The sequence below is a fragment of the Sebastes fasciatus genome, chromosome 3 (assembly GCF_043250625.1).
Source record: "Sebastes fasciatus isolate fSebFas1 chromosome 3, fSebFas1.pri, whole genome shotgun sequence".
Taxonomy (NCBI): Eukaryota; Metazoa; Chordata; class Actinopteri; order Perciformes; family Sebastidae; genus Sebastes; species Sebastes fasciatus.
Window position 1 is genome coordinate 3,697,691 of NC_133797.1, and position 19,830 is coordinate 3,717,520.

General features: G+C 40.0%; 2 protein-coding genes across 2 annotated transcripts in view; one reads left to right on the forward strand and one right to left on the reverse strand.

The window, feature by feature from the left end:
• Nucleotides 1-1,090: 1,090 nt before the first annotated feature.
• On the reverse strand, nt 1,091-3,575 carry LOC141763458 (small integral membrane protein 26-like). Its single transcript, XM_074627916.1, has 2 exons — nt 3,315-3,575; nt 1,091-1,603 (listed from the first exon to the last, which is right to left on the reverse strand). The coding sequence occupies exons 1-2, from the start codon at nt 3,436-3,438 to the stop codon at nt 1,428-1,430; spliced, it is 300 nt and encodes a 99-aa protein (XP_074484017.1). The 5' UTR covers nt 3,439-3,575; the 3' UTR covers nt 1,091-1,427.
• Nucleotides 3,576-13,209: 9,634 nt separating this feature from the next.
• LOC141765102 (uncharacterized) overlaps nt 13,210-19,830 on the forward strand; it is a 29,117-nt gene continuing 22,496 nt past the window's right edge. Inside the window, exons 1-5 of the mRNA XM_074631007.1 lie at nt 13,210-13,340; nt 16,907-16,980; nt 18,862-19,338; nt 19,472-19,519; nt 19,603-19,656. Coding sequence (XP_074487108.1) covers nt 16,917-16,980; nt 18,862-19,338; nt 19,472-19,519; nt 19,603-19,656 — 643 coding nt within the window. The 5' untranslated portion in view covers nt 13,210-13,340; nt 16,907-16,916. The remainder of the gene's footprint in view (nt 13,341-16,906; nt 16,981-18,861; nt 19,339-19,471; nt 19,520-19,602; nt 19,657-19,830) is intronic.

Sequence of the window (19,830 nt, forward strand, 5' to 3'; positions counted from 1 at the left end):
AAAATCAGAGCTTTCGTAAATAAAGTCATAATATTACGAAAAAAAAGTCGTAATTTAATGAAAATAAAGTCATAGGTTTACGAGAAAAAAAGTCATAATTTGTTGAGAAAAAAGTCATACTTTTATGAGAATAAAGTCATAGGTTTACGAGAAAAAAGTCGCAATATTACGAGAAAAAAGTCGCAATATTATGAGAATAAAGTCATAAGTTTACGAGGTCGGATGTTCGATCCCCGGCTGCTCAGGGTCACATGTCAATGTGTCCTTTAGCAAGACACTTAACCCCAAATTACTCCCGAACCTGTACATATTTACATTAGATCCTGATGGGCAAAATTGGCACCTTAGCAGCCTCTGCCATCAGTGTATGAATGTGTGTGTGAATGGGTGAATACTGACATGTAGTGTAAAGCGCTTTGAGTGATCAGAAGACTAGAAAGGAGCTATATAAATGCCACAAGTCCATTTACCCTTTATCCTTGCAATAATGCTGTAACAATTCAAATTTGTAATATGAACACCAACAATATTACAATATATTGCAAAAAGTTGATGCATCAGGTATTGCATGAATGGATATTGGGTGATCAGAAAGAAAATGTAGTACAATAGCCATGTAATAAATACCATCTTACTTAAAGTGTTAAGTTTTGTTGAGATTTTGTAGTTGCACTTTGTGGTGGTGTTGGACGGCATTATATTGAAAGGTGCTTCTAACATATTTCCCACCTCATACATTTTATTTTATGGAAGACATTTTGACATGTCACGATAGGAAAAGCACAGATGTAAATAATAAAATTAAAGATGGATGAATCCCACTTAGCTGCCTCGGTCATGGCTTACTGGGGCACTTGAACAGAGTGAAACTTTTACTAATATTATTAGTAATACTGTGCTTTTCTAGAAAAAAAGACTAGAAACACCCTATAATGTATTCTGATCCAACACCACAGCATCCAACATGTCCATACAATTGAGAAACCTCGCTGATGCATGTCAACAGTTTAAAATTCATAAAGATAGTGAGACTGTTATGTAAGTCTTCACTCAGGATAATGACAAGATCTATAAAAATAAATTCACACACTTTTGTATAAGTGCCTCTTACATAATGAAGAGATTCAGTTTATTTATACATCATTAGTGGTTGTGGGAACTTTGTATTGTGTACAATGCCGTAGATGAAACTTACAGTAATATTACTGAATATTGTTGACAGATTGATAATAGAATATAAATATATCTGGGGACAGACCATTAGCATCCAAACACAAGGGCAGCTCCTAGACCTGGACAGCGCGCTGGAATTTATTTTACAAATAAAGATAACGTCCTCCTCACACAAAAGCATTAATTCATCATAGTGCATTCAAAAAACTTGCTCTTGACAAATTCAGTGTCCATCATCCTTTGCACTGATGCAGTTATTTGTCACTGTCTCCTCTCCCAGGTTCACCGCTGAAGGATTTGATGAAATTGTAGACCCTTGTGCTGTACGGGACAAAGTCTTTCTTGTATTGAATGGTGGTTTTGGAGTGAAGAGTCTCGTAGACGACCTTATTTGGATCTTCCGGCTCTTCCACCTTTTCTTCTTTTTTCACTTAGTTTAAAGGGGGAAGGGAAAGAGGGATTTAGCAGTTAGAACTGATATCATATCGATGTAAACTGGGTTGAGGGAGTATACAGCGTAACAACTGTGAAAGTTAGCCACGTTTAAATTAATGTGAGTAATTGCTATTGAAAAGGAATTCGTTTTTTATTCATAGTGATGCACCGATCTGACTTTTTCAGTCCTGATACCGATAGCGATACCTGGGCTTTGGGTATCGGCCGATACACCGAGTACTGATCTGATACCAGTGTTTAATTAGTAAGTTGTATGCCTCACTGTGTGGAAGTGACTGGGATCATTCTGTTATGTGTAAGGCAACATCAGGCTGGACTTAAAAATCGCTTTCCTAACTTTGTAAAACAACAAATAAATGCATAGATATAAATCTATTGAATTGTTTTTTATTATAAAAAAAATAAATCGTGCTCCCGAAACTTGGTGAAAAATCTTCAAAATTAACAGGAATTACAATTCAGGTGTAAAACCTTTTTAATGCAGCAACAAATTAGTCAAAATGTAAACAATAATTATAATTACAGTATATAATGTATATAGTATACAAACATAAAATTTAATTTAATAGATCGACCAATTGGCACCGATATCCGATCCAGCTATTTGAGTCAGTATCGGCCCGATATCTGATCCAGTATCAGTATAGGTGCATCCCTAGTTTTTTTATTACTTAATTTTTTTATTGATCTATTGCAATAAAACATTCTCAGCTTGACTAACCATAAATTAAAATAAAAAACAAAAAATAAATAAAATAAGAAGTGCTTAAAGGTCCCATATTGTAAGAAGTGAGATTTTCAGGTCTTTTACATTATAAAGCAGGTTTAAGTGCTGTATAAATACTGTTAAACTATCAAAACGCTCAATATACAGAGAAATACACACAGCAGGTATTCAGAAATTGTATCTTTGAAACAAGCCGTTAGGAATTCTGTCCATTTGTGATGTCACAAATATACAATATTTAGACCATTACACGGTTTTAAACATAAACATTCTTAATGTGTCCCACTTTATTTCCTGTTGCAGTGTATGTAAATAACATCAGCTGACATGAAGTAAACATGGACCCTGGTTGCCTAGCAACACAATTCTGTTGCAATTCCATTGCAATTCCGTTGAAATGCACTAAAACGGAGTGTTTCAGACAGAGGGTGAAGACAGGTATATTCAGTCAGACAGTAGGAGGAAAATAAATAAAGTTTTTTTGAACATTACAGCATGTAAACATGTTCTAGTAGAAACACAAAATACAAGTATGAACCTGAAAATGAGCACGATATGGGACCTTTAAATTCTTAATCTGCAAAGTGACTATAGCTGTCAGATAAATGTAGTGCAGTAAAAAGTACAATATTTCCCTCTGAGATGTGGTGGAGAAGCAGTATAAAGCAGCATACAATGGTGCCTACCTTAAGATCTTCCTTAAAGTACATTAACATTTACTTAAGTGCATTAGGCTACTTGAATAATGATATTTATAGTAGACAGCACTGTGACTGCTGAGAGATAATGAAGCCCAGAGGTCTGTTTCCAGGTGTACTGGGACACTGAGACAAGCAGGCTGACGTCATACACACGGTACGGTTTGTTTGATACCATCTAGTGAAAGAACTATGTAGACTCCTATAAGCAGCTGAATAACCCGCAGTGTGTGTTCCCGTTAGTCCCAGGTGTCTCTCACCTGGCGGGTCCTCGTATCGACCTGTGTATCTGAACAGAGTGTAGGAGCCGATCATCGTCCAGATACCGACCGCGTAGACTGCAGCCACTCTCACGTTCCACTTAGCCAGATCTTTGTAGTTCATGATGCAGTCTGCTCCGCTACACGGAGCGGCTGTCTCTGAATGCAGAGGACTGTCTGTTACTGCAGAGGACTGCGGGGGTCTTCTGCTGGTGGCATTGAGGCTTCAGGGCGCCGCCATGACAGTCAACCCGGAAGTAGAACTGATGCGATAACTAAAAAAACAACTTCCGGGGAAGATTTTTTTTTTTTTTAAAGGTCCCATATCATGCTCATTTTCAGATTCATACTTGTATTTTGTGTTTCTACTAGAACATGTTTACATTCTGTAATGTTAAAAAAAAACGTTTATTTCCCTCATACTGCCTGCTTGAATATACCTGTATTTACCCTCTGTCTGAAATGCTCCGTTTTAGTGCATTTCACCAGAATTGCAATGGAATTGCGTTGCTAGGCAACAGTTTGGGTCCATGTTTACTTCCTGTCAGCTGATGTTATTTACATACACTGCAACAGGAAATAAATTGGGACACATTTAGAATGTTTACATTTAAAACCATGTAATGGTCTAAATATTGTATATTTGTGACATCACAAATGGACAGAAATCCTAATGGCTTGTTTCAAATGCACAATTTCTGAATACAGGCTGTGTGTATTTCTCTGTATATTGATACTTTCACAGTATTTATAAAGCACTACTTTACATACCTACCTGCTTTACATACCTACCTGCTTTACATACCTACCTGCTTTATAATAAAAAAGACATGAAAATCTTACTTTTTACAATACAACAATCAAAACTCAAATATACATGGAACACATGACAAATAACAAAAATCACATCTCCCGTAAAGAAAAACTTGAAACAACCGTCCAACGCACAAAGACAGATCCACTCACTGAAAAGACACCAAGGCCAAAGCCCTCTGGTGGGTCAAAAGATGTGAGGAGCTGGCATCCATTATGGAAGGAAATAAATAAATAAATTAAAAAAACGGAATAAAACTAAAGCAAATAAACAAACAATGAACAAACAAAAAGGACAAACCAGGTAAGTAAATTAAATAAAAGGTGTACAGAGTTTCCTGGCATGGGCGGTTTCAACCTTTTTTATACATTTGTTTAGTAGTATAATACAATTTTTTAATGCTTTCGCCTATAGTCAAAACTTTGATTCAAAATATCCATAATTACATTTTGACTATCCGTAACTCCAGTTTGAGATATCTACAACGTCATTTTGACTAGTCAAAACATATACATATTAATTTAATACATAAAGATATGTGTGAGGGGAAAAGGAGATGAAGAAATGTTCTTAACCTTGCTGGAGCACCTGCCCATCAATGCTTCACTCTGATTTATTAGCCTACTGCTCAATATAAAAGGGATAAAGGTAAAGCTGTCACCTGACATGCCTTGTGGCTACTCTGAAATACTGCACACAGTGCTTGAAGTGGAAAAAATGAAGTGCCAGTACTCTTTTATTCACATGTTAGCGTGTGTACCAGCCAACAGATGCCAACACGTGAATAAGAGGCTGTGTACCAGCCAACACACGCCAACACGTGAATAAGAGGCTGTGTACCAGCCAACACACACGCCAACATGTGAATGAGTAGTGTGTGTGTGTGTGTTTGTGTGTGTGTGTGTGTGTGTGTGAGGAGAGAGAGAGAGAGAGAGAGAGAGAGAGAGAGAGAGAGAGATAGTGTGTGTGTGTGGGGGGGGTGCAGTTGTGTGTGTGTGTGTGTGTGTGTGTGTATGAGGGAGAGACAGTCACAGGGGGGCAGAGGGGCTGTTCGAGAGCCCCACTGCCATGGGGAAAAAACTGTTTTTTTATTACCTTAACCTCCTGCCAGATGGCAGAGTCTGGAAGAGATGGTGTCTGGGATGGGAGGGGTCGGCCACAATCTTTCCTGCCCTCCTCAAGGTCCTGGAGGTGTACAGCCCCTGGAGGGAGGGAAGGTTACAGCCGATGGCCTTCTCTGCAGCACGGATGACCCGCTGCAGCCTAGCCTTGTCCCTGGCGGTGGCAGCGGCGAACCAGATGGTGATGGAGGAGATGTTCATTAGAGTGGAAATCCATTTAGTAAACAAACTTGGGTGACTGATTCTCTTCCACTTTAAGTGTATATTTTTGTTGAGAATATATTTAATTTGAAAAACATTTGGTGCTATATTGAGAATTTACATCAGCAGGACGGTGAATATGGGACTGACTCAAAATAAACTACAGTGTGTGTTAATGGTAAGGAAGGAACATGACACCCAATGCAACAGTGTGGCTCACTGATGTGTTTTAATAGTTTTTGGACAACAATGGAGCTTTATGGCACAGAGGAGTAATATTTATCAGGCTTTGGCATACATGCATAATGCCTGTTAGCAGGTTCACTCACTGTTTGGTCTTTTCAAAATATAGAATATTACTGTACCAGACTTATCCTTGAAAACTGTTTTTGAGAAGGTCATTTTTGAGACATCTGTGTGACCCGGGGAGTCTGACAAACCGCTGTAACTTGTGTGGGAGGATTTATAGCGCTGCTAACGGTGAGTCACATACAACCTTCTCTACAAATGTTTCATGCAAAATGTTTCAGTTGCACAGCTGCCATTGCACACCTCTGGTTGGCTGGTTGCCTGTATAAGAAGGTGAAGATATAATTCATTCTAAAAATGATGTGTAACTTTCACTCAGATACTGTTGACACTTACAGTATGACCATGATGTACAGTAGTAGTTATTAAACCAGCCTATGTTTAGAATTTTGACATTATTAAAGGTGTAGTGTGTAGGATTTGGTGGCATCTAGTGGTGCGGTTGCAGATTGCAACCAACTGAGTACCCCTCCGCTCACTCCTCCCTTTCTTAGACTGTGGTAACGGAGCACTAAGTGCAAAACCGTGGTAACGCCGTTGGCCTCACTCAGAGCCCATCCTTACCATAATAACACTACTTTAGGAGCAACGGAAGTCAGACGGCTGCTGGCGGTATCACGGTTTTGCACTCTGTGGCTCACGTTACCGCGGTTTCACTGGCGTGTCAGAGAACTACGGTGGCCTTCAGGTAAAGTAAAAACGCGAAAGCCTCTCTCTAGAGCCAGTGTTTGGTTTGTCCATTCTGGGCTACTGTAGAAACATGACGGAGCAACATGGAGGACTCCGTGAAGAGGACCCGCTCCCTATGTAGATATGAAGGGCTCATTCTAAGCTAACGAAAACACAACAATTCTTAGTTTCAGGTGATTATACACTAATGAAAACATAGTTATGAATATTATATTCCATTTTTGCTAATAGATCCCCCTGAAATGTTACACACTGGCCCTTTAAAGGTCACATATTATACTCCGTTTAAACTAGTTATTATAGGTCTCAGACACCTCCAAACCATGTCTCTGAAGTTTTTTTTTCAAAAAAACAATCAGATCATGCATTCCAGCATGTCTCTATAACCTCTGTTTCAGCCCATTTCCAAAAGTGCTGATTTCTGTGTCTGTAGCCTCTGTCTCCTCCCACTCTGCTCTGATTGGTCAGCGTTTTCTGTCAATCAAACGTCCTCAACAACAGCGTCACCCTCCCCCTCCCTCCCGGAGAAGCTCTCTCTCTCTCTCTCTCTAGAGAGAGAGAGACGAGTGGAGAGATAGCAGCTAGAATAAAGTTTATAAACCACTTTAAAGTTTATAAACCAGAAACTTCACCCAGCGCACGTTACCGGAGGAATCTGATCAGAAATCGGCGACACATGATCAACATCTGCGGTCCAGATTCCAGGTTTTCCTGACGGTTTCTCTCAGGTAAATAATACTATTTATATCTCTGTTAGTTAGCTCAGTGTTTACCTCATGCATCAACTCTGTAAACCGTAAACATACACTCTGTTTTACGTCTGTCTTTACAGATCCATCTGTGAGAAATGACCGACAGAATCATCCCAGAGGAGAGCAGACAGCTGTGGGCAGATGGCTCTGTTTACATGGAGATACAGAGCTAACCCGGTAGCATGTAGCTAACCCGTTAGCATGTAGCTACATGCTAACGGGTTAGCTACATGCTACCGCTATGACACGGTGTGTAAACACAGCGACCATCAGGGTGGAAAATAGAAGATGTGAAACAGTAGTCAGTTCATTATTTCTGCTAAAAGATAAATGTATGGAAGATCAGAGTAATGGTATATTATTTACAGTAGGAGCTGTCTCTGTGTTACCATGACTACAGACCACCGGAGCTTAGCTTATCATAGTTTACCAGAGCTGAAGACTTTCTCCTGTACCATGTTAACATAACTGCAGGTGGGATGATTACAAATGCTGTGAATAATTAATATTGTCATCTGTCTACTCAAATAAAGTTTGACTGTGAAACAGAAATGTGTTGTGTTGCTTACAAGTCACTATTTACTACCTGTAATCTGCTACATGCATGACATCAAATATATATAATATATAAATATCATCTGTTTAAACAGTGTAATTACATAAAGCCTTTGTGAATGAACATGTTATATTTAGATGATGGGAGTACATGAAGCCTGTTCTGCTGGTTCTTGCAGACTAACTGTAGGGAGCTACTTTGCACAAGTTAGGTTGAGGAGGAGAGACAGTGACGCGCTGTGGGCCGGGGTCAGCTACTGAAGGTTCTCTCTGGTTCGACCAGGAAACCCTCACGTGACTTGCATTCCCTAATGACGTCAGGATACAAGGAAAAAAGCGAATTTTTTTTCTGCACCCATTTCCGGACAAACGGAGGAGGAGAAAAAGAGAGAGGATGGTCTTTTATGATACTATGGTGGCCTGTAGACACACTGGGGACAGATATTGATGTTTAAAAGACATGGAAAAGTGCATTTTGCATAATAGGTGACATTTAAATTGGGTTATAATTGTTATTAAATTCTTATTATAAGTGTTTGTAGTGGCACAAAAACCTGAAGCAACATTTGTATCCTTTTGTTCTGAATATGCGTGATCTTGAATGATGCTATTAATTGCAGATGGCACATCAGATGTCCACAATATTTCACAGATGTATTCATACATCTTTGGTTTTATTTGGAACTTGAAGCTCCAACTCCTGGAGGCCCTAAAGCATGTAGGTTGAGATCCACTCTTGCCTGCACCAACACATACCTGACTAAGACTATTTAGCCGCTAGGTGTTCTAAATGTCACTAATTTATTTCTCCCTGAACAATGCTCTTATAAAGCAGTCTGAGGGTGGAAAGCATGGTGGACTCTAAATTATTTTGACATCTGAACTGTTTTTGGCCGAAATCCAAACAAAGCCAGTATGTTTGAATCAGAGAACAACACAGGAAAGATGACACATGTAAGAGAGAGAAGGAAACACATATCGGGCTGTGTTGTTATTTGATCTCTGTTATTTCAACAGACATTTCAAACATGTCATATTAAGAGCATCCATGTCACTAAAGAATTCATTCTGCATAAGTTTCATTCAACATGGTTTCAGACTTGTTCAAGCAACACCCAATAGCACATTTCCATCATAGGATCAGAAAAGTGTTTCTGTCAGTAGTTCTAGATTTAGTTTGATGTTGTTTAAAGGTCCAGTGTGTAGGATTTTGGGGGATCTATTGGAATATTCATAACTATATTTTCATTAGTGTATAATCACCTGATACTAAGAAGTGTTGTGTTTTCGTTAGCTTAGAATGAGTTTTTCATATGTATATAGGGAGTGGGTCCTCTTCACGGAGTCTGCCATGTTGCTCCGCCATGTTTCTACAGTAGCCCAGAAAGGACAAACCAAACTCTGGCTCTAGAGAGAGGCTTTCACGTTTTTACGTTACCTGAAGGCCACCGTAGTTCTCCGACACCTTTTGAAAGGCAGGGGTGAGTGGAAGGCTATTCAGTTGTTTGCAATCTCCAACCTCACCGGTTGGATTCCACTAAATCCTACACTCTGGTCCTTTAATGGGACTATCTGTAAGAATCAGATATTGCATCGGTCGAAACAGTGAGGCGACCCCATCACAGGTACTGCATTTAGCATAAAAAAATATGCTCAAAGCATAACATGGTGTGTCAGTGTGCTGACTTGACTATGACTTGCCCCAAACTGCATGTGATTATCATAAAGTGGGCATGTCTGTAAAGGGGAGACTCGTGGGTACCCATAGAACCCATTCACATACCTGGAGGTCAGAGGTCAAGGGACCCTTTGAAAATGGACATGCCAATCCTCCTCCTTTCCTTGCCAAAATTTAGCCTAAAGGCAGGGTTGACGATGTTCTCCAGTATACACTATTTGTTTATTGGTTGAAATGGTCTTTACCCCCCGACAGCGATCCATTACTGATGAGCTCTGAAAAAAGACCGGAAAAGAGCCGTCATCTGTAGCTGCTGTAATCCTGTAAAAAAGTCTACCAATCACTGCCTCGCGGTCCCCTTGGAAAGAACCAATCAGATGCCTCCCTGCCTCCCTGCTCGTACTCTACCCTTGGCGTGCACCAGCCTGAACTCAAAGCGTGTCTCCACCTTAAATTTCCTGGAGAATGGAAGAGAAAAGTCAGCCCTGCAGTAGCACTGCCGCGGTTAGTTGTCATGAGGTAGCGTTGTTGAGTTGAGGTCCTCTCTCCGCTCTGTGTCTGTGAAGTAGTTACGATACGGCGGTGCTCGTGCATGTGTGCGTGTGTGTGTGTGGGGGGGGGGCGTTGCCTTGGAAGGAGCCCAGAGGGGAGGGGGGGGTTTAGACGGAGCTCCTGAGGCGATGCTACTTTGAAATTATGCTAGCTTTACAAAATCGTCGACCCTACCTTTAAGTTTATAATACCAGGATCTTCACTCTAGCTTTAAAGGTCACCTATTATGCAAAATGCACTTTTCCATGTCTTTTAAACATCAATATCTGTCCCCAGTGTGTCTACAAGTCACCATAGTATCATAAAAGACCATCCTCTCTCTTTTTCTCCTGCTCCGTTTGTCCGGAAATGGGTGTCGAAAAACGCTGCGCAGCTTTTCCTTCTCTTCTGACGTCGTTAGAGAAATGCAAGCCATGTAAGGGTTTCCTGGTCGAACCAGAGCAGAACCTTCAGTAGCTGACCCCGCCCCACAGCGCGTCACTGTCTCTCCTCCTCAACCGAACTTGAGCAAAGTAGCTCCTACAGTTAGTCTGCAAGAACCAGCAGAACAGGCTTCATGTACTCCCATCATCTAAATATAACATGTTCTTTCACAAAGGCTTTATGTAATTACACTGTTTAAACAGATGATATTTATATATTATATATATTTGATGTCATGCATGTAGCAGAGTACAGGTAGTAAATAGTGACTGTAAGCAACACAACACATTTCTGTTTCACAGTCAAACTTTATTTGAGTTGACAGATGACAATATTAATTATTCACAGCATTTGTAATCATCTCACCTGTTAGTTAGTTATGTTAACATGGTACAGGAGAAAGTCTTCAGCTCTGGTAAACTATGGTAAGCTAAGCTCCGGTGGTCTGTAGTCATGGTAACACAGAGACAGCTCCTACAGTAATTAATATACCATTACTCTGATCTTCCATACATTTATCTTTTAGCAGAAATAATGAACTGACTACTGTTTCACATCTTCTATTTTCCACCCTGATGGTCGCTGTGTTTACACACCGTGTCATAGCGGTAGCATGTAGCTAACCCGTTAGCATGTAGCTACATGCTAACGGGTTAGCTACATGCTACCGGGTTAGCTCTGTATCTCCATGTAAACAGAGCCATCTGCTCTCAGCTGTCTGCTCTCCTCTGGGATGATTCTGTCGGTCATTTCTCACAGATGGATCTGTAAAGACAAACGTAAAACAGAGTGTATGTTTACGGTTTACAGAGTTGATGCATGAGGTAAACACTGAGTTAACTAACAGAGCTATAAATAGTATTATTTACCTGAGAGAAACCGTCAGGAAAACCTGGAATCTGGACCGCAGATGTTCATCATTTGTCGCCGATTTCTGATCAGATTCCTCCGGTAACGTGCGCTGGGTGAAGTTTCTGGTTTATAAACTTTAAAGTGGTTTATAAACTTTATTCTAGCTCCTCTCTCTCCAGAGCTTCTCCGGGAGATAGTGACGCTGTGTTGTTGAGGACGTTTGATTGACAGAAAACGCTGACCAATCAGAGCAGAGTGGGAGGAGACAGGCTGTGAATCAGGGGTTTTCAGACAGAGGCTGAATTAGGCTCTGAGGCAGGCAGACTCAGGCTGCAGTATGAGAAGAATAAAGGGTTTTTTGAACATTGCAGCATGTAAAAATGTTCTAGTGCAACATTAAAATACATCTATGAACCTGGAAATGAGCATAATATGAGACCTTTAAAACTGAGCCGCTACAACCTAAAAATCACAAATTGCATACATGCGTTGTAGAAATTAGTGGCGTTAAAATTAATTGGTATTAAAGCTTCAGTAGGCAATCATTCTTTGGTATCATTGGGCAAAAATTCAAAAATAACCTTTCAGCATATTGTAATTCAAGTGTTGTGAGAGAAAACTAGACTTCTACACCTCCTCATGGCTCTGTTTTCAGGCTTTAGAAAATCTAGCCCGTGACGGGAGACTTTGACCAATCACAGGTAATTTCAGAGAGAGCGTTCCCATTGGCTGTGCTCTGGCTGGTGGTGGGCGGTGCTTGGTATTTCCTCGATAGATCTCAACATGGCTGCCGGCGTCACAGACTTTATAATTTTACAGTTAAACAGTACACTACAAGATGATTCTGACACCATTTGAGGAGAGAAATAGGCATTACAGTAACAGAATAATGATTCATATTTGATCAGAGCTGCCTAGTTTGACCGTTTGATCGGAGTTCACGAGTGATTGACAGCCAGCTCTCACAGACGGCAGCTGGACGGCAGACTCCAGCAGTCTTGTTTTCCTCCGGTCTGTGAAATCTTGCAGATGCCGTTAGGAGCACCGGAGGACACCGGAGGACACAGAGGGACATGATTTTCTTTAGATTACCTGTCTCATGCACTACTGTCAGGATATAGCGACCGTTTTAAAAAATAACTTTTTTTAATCATTTTTGCTCCAGTCTTGCCGACTTCAGCTTTAATGCGTTATTATCACGTGGACTTTGACAGCCCTAATTTATATGCAAAAATATTATAATATGAGAGGGTTTTTTTCAGGCACTTGAAGTTGTGTGCTTCAGCTCCAGTGAGAATGAACATAAATCTGACAGAGTGCATTCATGATTCTGGTGGGAGTGTTTTTTGCCAGGCTCAGTGTGCGAGTCAGGCCTCACTGCCACTGTAAAGCTCAAAGCATGTAAACAAAGTCATCACATTACCAACATAACAACACAATCCACCCTTTTTTAAGACATGGATTTGTAAATCTGACTATCAATTTGTCCTGACACATAGTTTGCTCATGATAATTAGAGACACAGTGAGGAATATGCTTCTGAATCAAGATCCTCACAGTTGACAGCACATTTTCTAAAAAAAACAGGTAGAATAAAATGAGCTGTTGTTTTATCCATGATTCAAAGGAAATGTTTTCACTTTTCCTTTCCGGTGATATTCAGTCTTTTTCAGGCCTTTGAGAGGCTTACTTGTATACTTTCACACAAGCATGTAATTATAGAAACAAACAAAAGTGATAATAGGATAATAGAGTAACGCAACACATTGTTCAATCACTTTTACTACCCTCAAAGCAGTGTTTTACTCATTCAAACAGCCCAGGGCTATGTTCCCTGTACTTTCTTTACAGTGTGCCTGTCACGGGCTGAAGTAACGGCCCCTTCCACTTTGTTGGAACTTGTCGACTGAAGCTATGAGTCAGACAAAAGCTAAAACATCAACTCTTCAGACACATGCCAGTCGCTGGCACTGCACAGCGTATTCCTTCAGCACCTGGACTTGATACATTGCAATGTGGTGAACAGGACAGACTCATTAAAGGGGGGGAGGGATTATTTCTGAACAAATGATCTAAAAGGTAAGCAAAACTCCCAACGGTTCTTTATCAAGGATGGAAATGTTTTATAAAATCAATAATAATGTAATAGCTGTTATGCATGTGTTCAGATTGAACTATGGTTGTATGGTTTCAGGTTGCTGCTACTTAAAAATAATAACATGAATCATAGTTGGCATAATAGTTGGAAATAACGGTAATAACTATGAATGAATAAATCAGCCTATCAGGAAAAGGTATTGCTTGTGAAAGACACACAGCTATAGCCTTAAAGCAAAAGTTAATAGACGGTCTGTAAAGCTTTTTTAAAATGACTGGGGCTGTCTATAGATTCCGATATTTAATCGCGATTAATCGCAAATTAATCGCACATTTTTTTATCTGTTCAAAATGTATCTTAAAGGGAGATTCATCAAGTATTTAATACTCTTATCAACATGGGAGTGGACAAATATGCTGCTTTATGCAAATGTATGTATATATTTATTACTGGAAATCAATTAACAACACAAAACAATGACAGATATTGTCCAGAAACCCTCACAGGTACTGCATTTAGCATAAAAAGTATGCTTGAATCATAACATGGCAAATTTAAGCCTACATGTGATGTAAAGGGGAGACTCGTGGATACCCAAAGAACCCATTTTCATTCACATATCTGGAGGTCAGAGGTCAAGGGACCCCTTTGAAAATGGCCATGCCAGTTTTTCCTCGCCAAAATTTAGTGTAAGTTTGGAGCGTTATTTAGCCTCCTTTAAGCTAGTATGACATGGTTGGTATCGATGGACTCTTTAGGTTTTTCTAGTTTTATACGATGCCAGTATCTTCACTCTAGCTTTAAAACTGAGCCGCTACAACCTAAAAATCGCAAGTTGCGTTAACGCGTTAAAGAAATTATCGGTGTTAAAACGAATTTGCGTTAACGCGTTATTATTGCGTTAACTTTGACAGCCCTAAAAATGACTAATGAAAGATTAGATAAGATAATAACAACTTTATTGACCCATCTAAGGAACCTAAGACATATCATAAGAAGGTACAAATACAAAGTTTGTGAAAGTTATACATTTAAAAAATAATAATGTACAACCCAACAGACATATAGCTCACATGTGCTTAGTCCAGATTTGATGTTTCTTCTATATAGTTCAGTTCAGGTCTTCTTTATTTATGCATATAATAAACAAAAGAGAAGAGATATACAATAACATAAATAAATGCACAGGTGGGTGAAAAAAAACCCTGAGGGCTTGTAAAAGGAACCGACCTAATGTTGAAATTAAAGACAGCTGTATTACAATTTACAAACAGACTCCAGAGTTTGAAATAATGGGGCAGTATGAGCATTCCACCTCGTTGCCTGTTTAGCCTAGTTGAGACACATGTGTAAATTGTGCAGGTAAGAGTGCAGTGTGAATGTTTACTGTGACATACATTATAAATGGAAAAATGTGGGCTTTACATGTTATTCTATTCATCTACCAGATATTTTTATTTTTTCCTTGTTTTACGCCTCCAGTATACCTTAATGTGGGTGCTGGTTGTGTGGGTGGTAATCCACAGTATATGGGGGAGTGAGTGACATCGCTGGGGGCATCAGCCTGCCCTGTTAGAGCTAAATACCCAGACTCCCCTGTCAGATCAACCTAATATTTAAGACCAGTTACCTCAGGCTAATTATTGCTCTCAATGGAAAAGCTAGCTCTAACAAGTCAACGTTCCATAACAGCAAGCCTGTATTTTAGCTTTATGACATTTCTGAGTGCCTGGGTCATGCAATATATCTAAATCCATAAACTGCAGATAATTAGATGATATATATCAACAGCAGTAACTCAAATAACAAGAAGTTATAGCTTTGCATTTCAATGGCAACATACTTTGCAAACAATTGATTAGCTTACAAAAGACGATGTCTATATGTTCAGTTTTGCTTTAAAGGGGACATATGCTCATTTTCATTTTTTTTTTTCAGTTTTATTCTTATACTATTTGGGGTTTCTACTAGAACGATGCAAAAATGCAGTGCGAGAATGCCAATTGACAACCATACACTCCAGGTCCGGTATGAGCTATCCGCGTTGCCGTGTTCCATTTTTGTCAATGAGGCCCAGTGAGTTTCCTCCTAAATAGTACAGTGTCCAGACGAAGAAAGCATTTTATTGATCCCCTGAGGGGAAATTAAATGTTTTCATTCTGTTATTATTTTTTACACACAGGCCCGAACCAACGGTGTCTTGCTCAAGGGCACCTCGGCAGTGTCCGAGAGTCAAACTGGCACCTCTCCAGTTACAAGTTCACACTCAGTACTTGGTCCATGCGGGGACATCCCGAGCCAAGTCCCTACAGACTGAGCTACTTCCAGCCTGCTGTGTCCACTGCACACAACAAAAACCTATCGAGACAGAGATAGTCTGATGGGCTAACATTAAAGCTGAAGTAGGCGAGATTGGAGCAAATATGATTAAAAAAAAGTTTATGAAAGTGCATGAAACAGGTAACCTGAAAAAATCATGTAATTCTGTGTCTTCCGGTGCTCCTAACGGCATCTGCAATATTTAAAAATAAGCAGTAAGAGCTGATCTGAGGTCTGTTGTCCATCTGCTGTCTATGAGAGCCGGCTGTCAATCACTCACAAACTCCGAACAAACGGTCAAACTAGGCAGGGCTGATCAAATATGAATCAATATTCTGTTACATTAATGTCTATTTCTCTCCTCAGATGTGTTCAGAATCATCTTGTAGTGTACTGTTTAGCTGTAAAATGAGAAAGTTTGTGTCGTGGTAGCTATTGTGAATTTTCTTGAAGGAATGCCAAACTACCGGTAACATGACCGGAGCACAGCCAATAGGAACGCTCTCTCTCTCTGAAATGACCTGTGATTGGTCAAAGTCTCCCGTCACGGGCTAGATGTTTTAAAGCCTGAAAACAGAGCCACGAGGAGGAGCAGAAGTCTAGTAGAACACTTGAATTACAATATGCTGAAAGGTTGTTTAGGGATTTTTGCCCAATGATGCCGAAAATATACTGCCTACTGCCACTTATATATACTACACAATACATACATTTAATTTCCTTATCAAACAAATTGCCCATGTCAGTGTCTGCCTCTGCTCTGACAGTAATCAGTTCTAGTTTCAGTCCAAAGACGTTATGCCATGTCCTCCAGCTATGACTGAAACCTCATACCTGTTTCAGCTGACGTTCTGTGTCTGCCTTTATACTTTAGGTCCTTCAGTCAAAAAGAAAGTCACATTCATCAAGTGAGCTTAGAGCTACGCCCTTTCTATACAGCTTCAGGTGAACCTTTTTAATCAATGGCATGTTGGATTCTAAAGAGCCTTTCCACAGGAAACATGGTTACAAAGGAAAAAGAAATATGACCACACAAAATGAAACGATATGACTTAGGAAAGGACTGTGTGTGCAAATACTGCCTTAGGGTATAGTAACTTTACAGTTCAATGTAATGAAAATCTACTACGAGTTTTAGTCTTTAATATTCCACACAGCATAACCATATTTTCCCCAGGAATCCTTTGGGACAGAAAACAACAGTGTATGATCTGTTTTTCTGTAACAGCTAGCCTTGGATGGACAATCTAATTACAACCACGACTGTCAGCTCTGGGGGAGGTGTTGGAGGAAGTAGCAGAGGTAAGATCTGTGAGGTGTTAGCCTAGAACTCTGGCTGCGAAAATGCTACATATACTTTTTATGTTGTTTTTTCAACCAATGCATAATTGATGACAGCATTTTAAGGATTGGCTCATCCAAATTACAAATAGAGGAAAAAGAAAAAAAGAATGGCTCTTGATTGGAGGTTTCTGTCTGAGATTTCTGCTTCCACCTCAATATAGTTGAGGTGCATCTGTCTGTCTGTCTGTCTGTCTGTCTGAATGCATGTACTGTATGTCTGTCTGTCTGTCTGTCTCTCTGTCTGTCTGTCTGTCTGTTGTCTGTACGTATGTTTGTATGTATGTATGTATGTATTGTATGTATGTATGTATGTATGTATGTATGTACTGAATGTATGTATGTATGTACTGTATGTATGTACTGTATGTATGTATGTATGTATGTACTGTATGTATGTATGTATGTACTGTATATCTGTATGTATGTATGTACTGTATGTATGTATGTATGTATGTACTGTATATCTGTATGTATGTATGTACTGTATGTATGTATGTATGTATGTATGTACTGAATGTATGTATGTATGTACTGTATGTATGTACTGTATGTATGTATGTATGTATGTACTGTATATCTGTATGTATGTGTGTATGTATGTATGTTTGTATGTATGTATGTACGTACGTACGTATGTATGAATGTATGTATGTACAGTATGTATGTATGTATGTTTGTACTTACGTATGAATGTATGTATGTATGTATGTATGTATGTACGTACGTATGTATGTATGTATGTATGCACGTGTAGGAATAGGAGCCGTGTTCCTAACAGGCATGCTTTGAACGGGCACCGCACTAGTATATTGAATGGTAGATTGTGAAGTTAAAGCTGCACTGATCTCAGCTCTCTTAATGTCTTTGCTCATTTTTTTGGTTTATCCGGCTATTCCGGTTTTGTTTCAGTCCCCCTGGTTTCATCAGCCTGGTTTCTAGTTGCAGCAGGCAGCTGTGTATATTCAACGGAAGCTTTGATAAACTAACTGCATGCTACTGTCCCAGCACCAAACAGAGGATAGGCAAAGTTAGCAGCTAGCTTGTGAACATAGTAGAACATTTAGCAGCTAAAACACCTGATACTTTTCTTTTAAGGAGGCTAAATGGAGACCAAAACAGAGCTAATAGGGCATTTGTTAGGTAGCCAAAATACAAATGAAGGCTAATATTGCTCTGTGTCTGTGGGATGTCTAAATAAGTAATTTCGTCAAATCAACTTTATACGTTGTTTATACTGTATATCTGGGTTATGTTTACATCTTGTTTTGCTGCCCCCAGGGGACCAAAAAATAAATAAATGCAGCTTTAAAGTATGTTGGGGTAGGCAAAGAATTATTGTCATATTTTGCCAATAGAAGGAGTTAGAGGCCTGTCAAGCTTCCAGGTGAGAGCTTATCATTTTAATTAGACAAGATCATTCCCCTGGGCAGCAACACCGGCAGCAACTATGTTCTATGTGCGTGTCATAAATCCATTTCATATAAGTGTAAGAATTTCATGGTATAGAGGAATGAGGCATGTTCAGGCACACTATACCAGACAAGCAGAGACTTACCTTGAGAATGTTATTTTATGACAAAAACAAAGTTGATAGGTAGTTGAATAGGTATTCATGTCATAGGTCAAATGTGAAATTTGCAAGTGCAATCCTGCAACTGGGTCATTAGATTATATATTATCCATACTCAGCCCCCAGAGGACGTCATCTGAGTATTTGATGAGCCTGCCTTTTAGAGATGAGATGAAAAACACAAGGATGATATACTAACAATGAACATTAATCATAATGAGGTGGTAAATCCTCTCCTCCTCTCTTTTAATTCCTGTCTTTCACTCTAGGTGATCTTTTGCTGAGCGCAGGAGGGCCAGGTGAGAGAGCTGCATCAGGAGGCTCTGGCGGCACAAGCAGCTCAGTTCTGATCACATCCAGCAGCTCCCACGCCGTTCGCTCCGGTGGATCCGGAGCCGGCAAGGGCACTGGAGGCATCAGCATCACTACCCTGGGAGCTTCCTCTGCCGTATCCTCAGGTGGAGGGAGTTCAGCAGCTTCGGGGGGATCGGGGGGATCGGGGGGCTCGGGGGCCTCGGGGGCAGGAGGGGGGTCCTCTGGTTTTGCGAGTGGTGGTAGAGTGGGAATAAAGGAAGGGGGTCTAGGTTCTGTGATGGTATCGACCGTGAAGAAGACTTGCTACAGTTCAGGAGGAACTGGGGAAGCAAAGAGAGAATCGTCCTCAGCAGTCACTTCTTCACCTGTTCCAAAAGAGCGGAAGAGCGTGACCATGTCCATGGCAGCAGCTCTCTCAGATGTCTTTTACGGTTAGTGAAAGGTCAAAGGTCACACTGTTTGTTGTTTGAATGAGGGACCAGCAGCATTACTTTACAGCATTTTTTGAAGAGGAGAAAATAAACTAAAGACTAATATAATCTTTATTTTGTCATCATGTTTCAGAAAGTTCAAGCACAAACTCCTCTCCAGAGTACAACAGGAAGGAGTACGGTAAGGTTTACTTGAACCTCAGGTTATACTCTGGAATGTGCACATGTATTCAACCTGTCAATGAATTTATTTCTCTTTTTTAGGCACTTCAAGCGCATCTTCAAGTTCTGCCACCAGAGGGAGAACTCAGAGCAGAGGTACACTGGCTGCTCTGACACAATGCACTTAAAGCAGCAGTAGGCAGGTTGGAGCCAATATGATGGCGAAAAAGTTACTTTTATAAAACGGTCACTTTATCCTGACAGTAGTCCATGAGACAGATAATCTGAAAAAAATCTTGTTCCTCTGTGTCCTCCGGTACTCGTAATGGC

Bases quoted from the DNA above. Each gene is read 5' to 3' on its own strand.
- LOC141763458 (XM_074627916.1), bottom strand. From the start codon at position 3,438: ATGAACTACAAAGATCTGGCTAAGTGGAACGTGAGAGTGGCTGCAGTC. The intron at 1,604-3,314 runs GTGAGAGACACC...CTTTAAACTAAG, and splicing joins TCGATACGAGGACCCGCCAG to TGAAAAAAGAAGAAAAGGTG.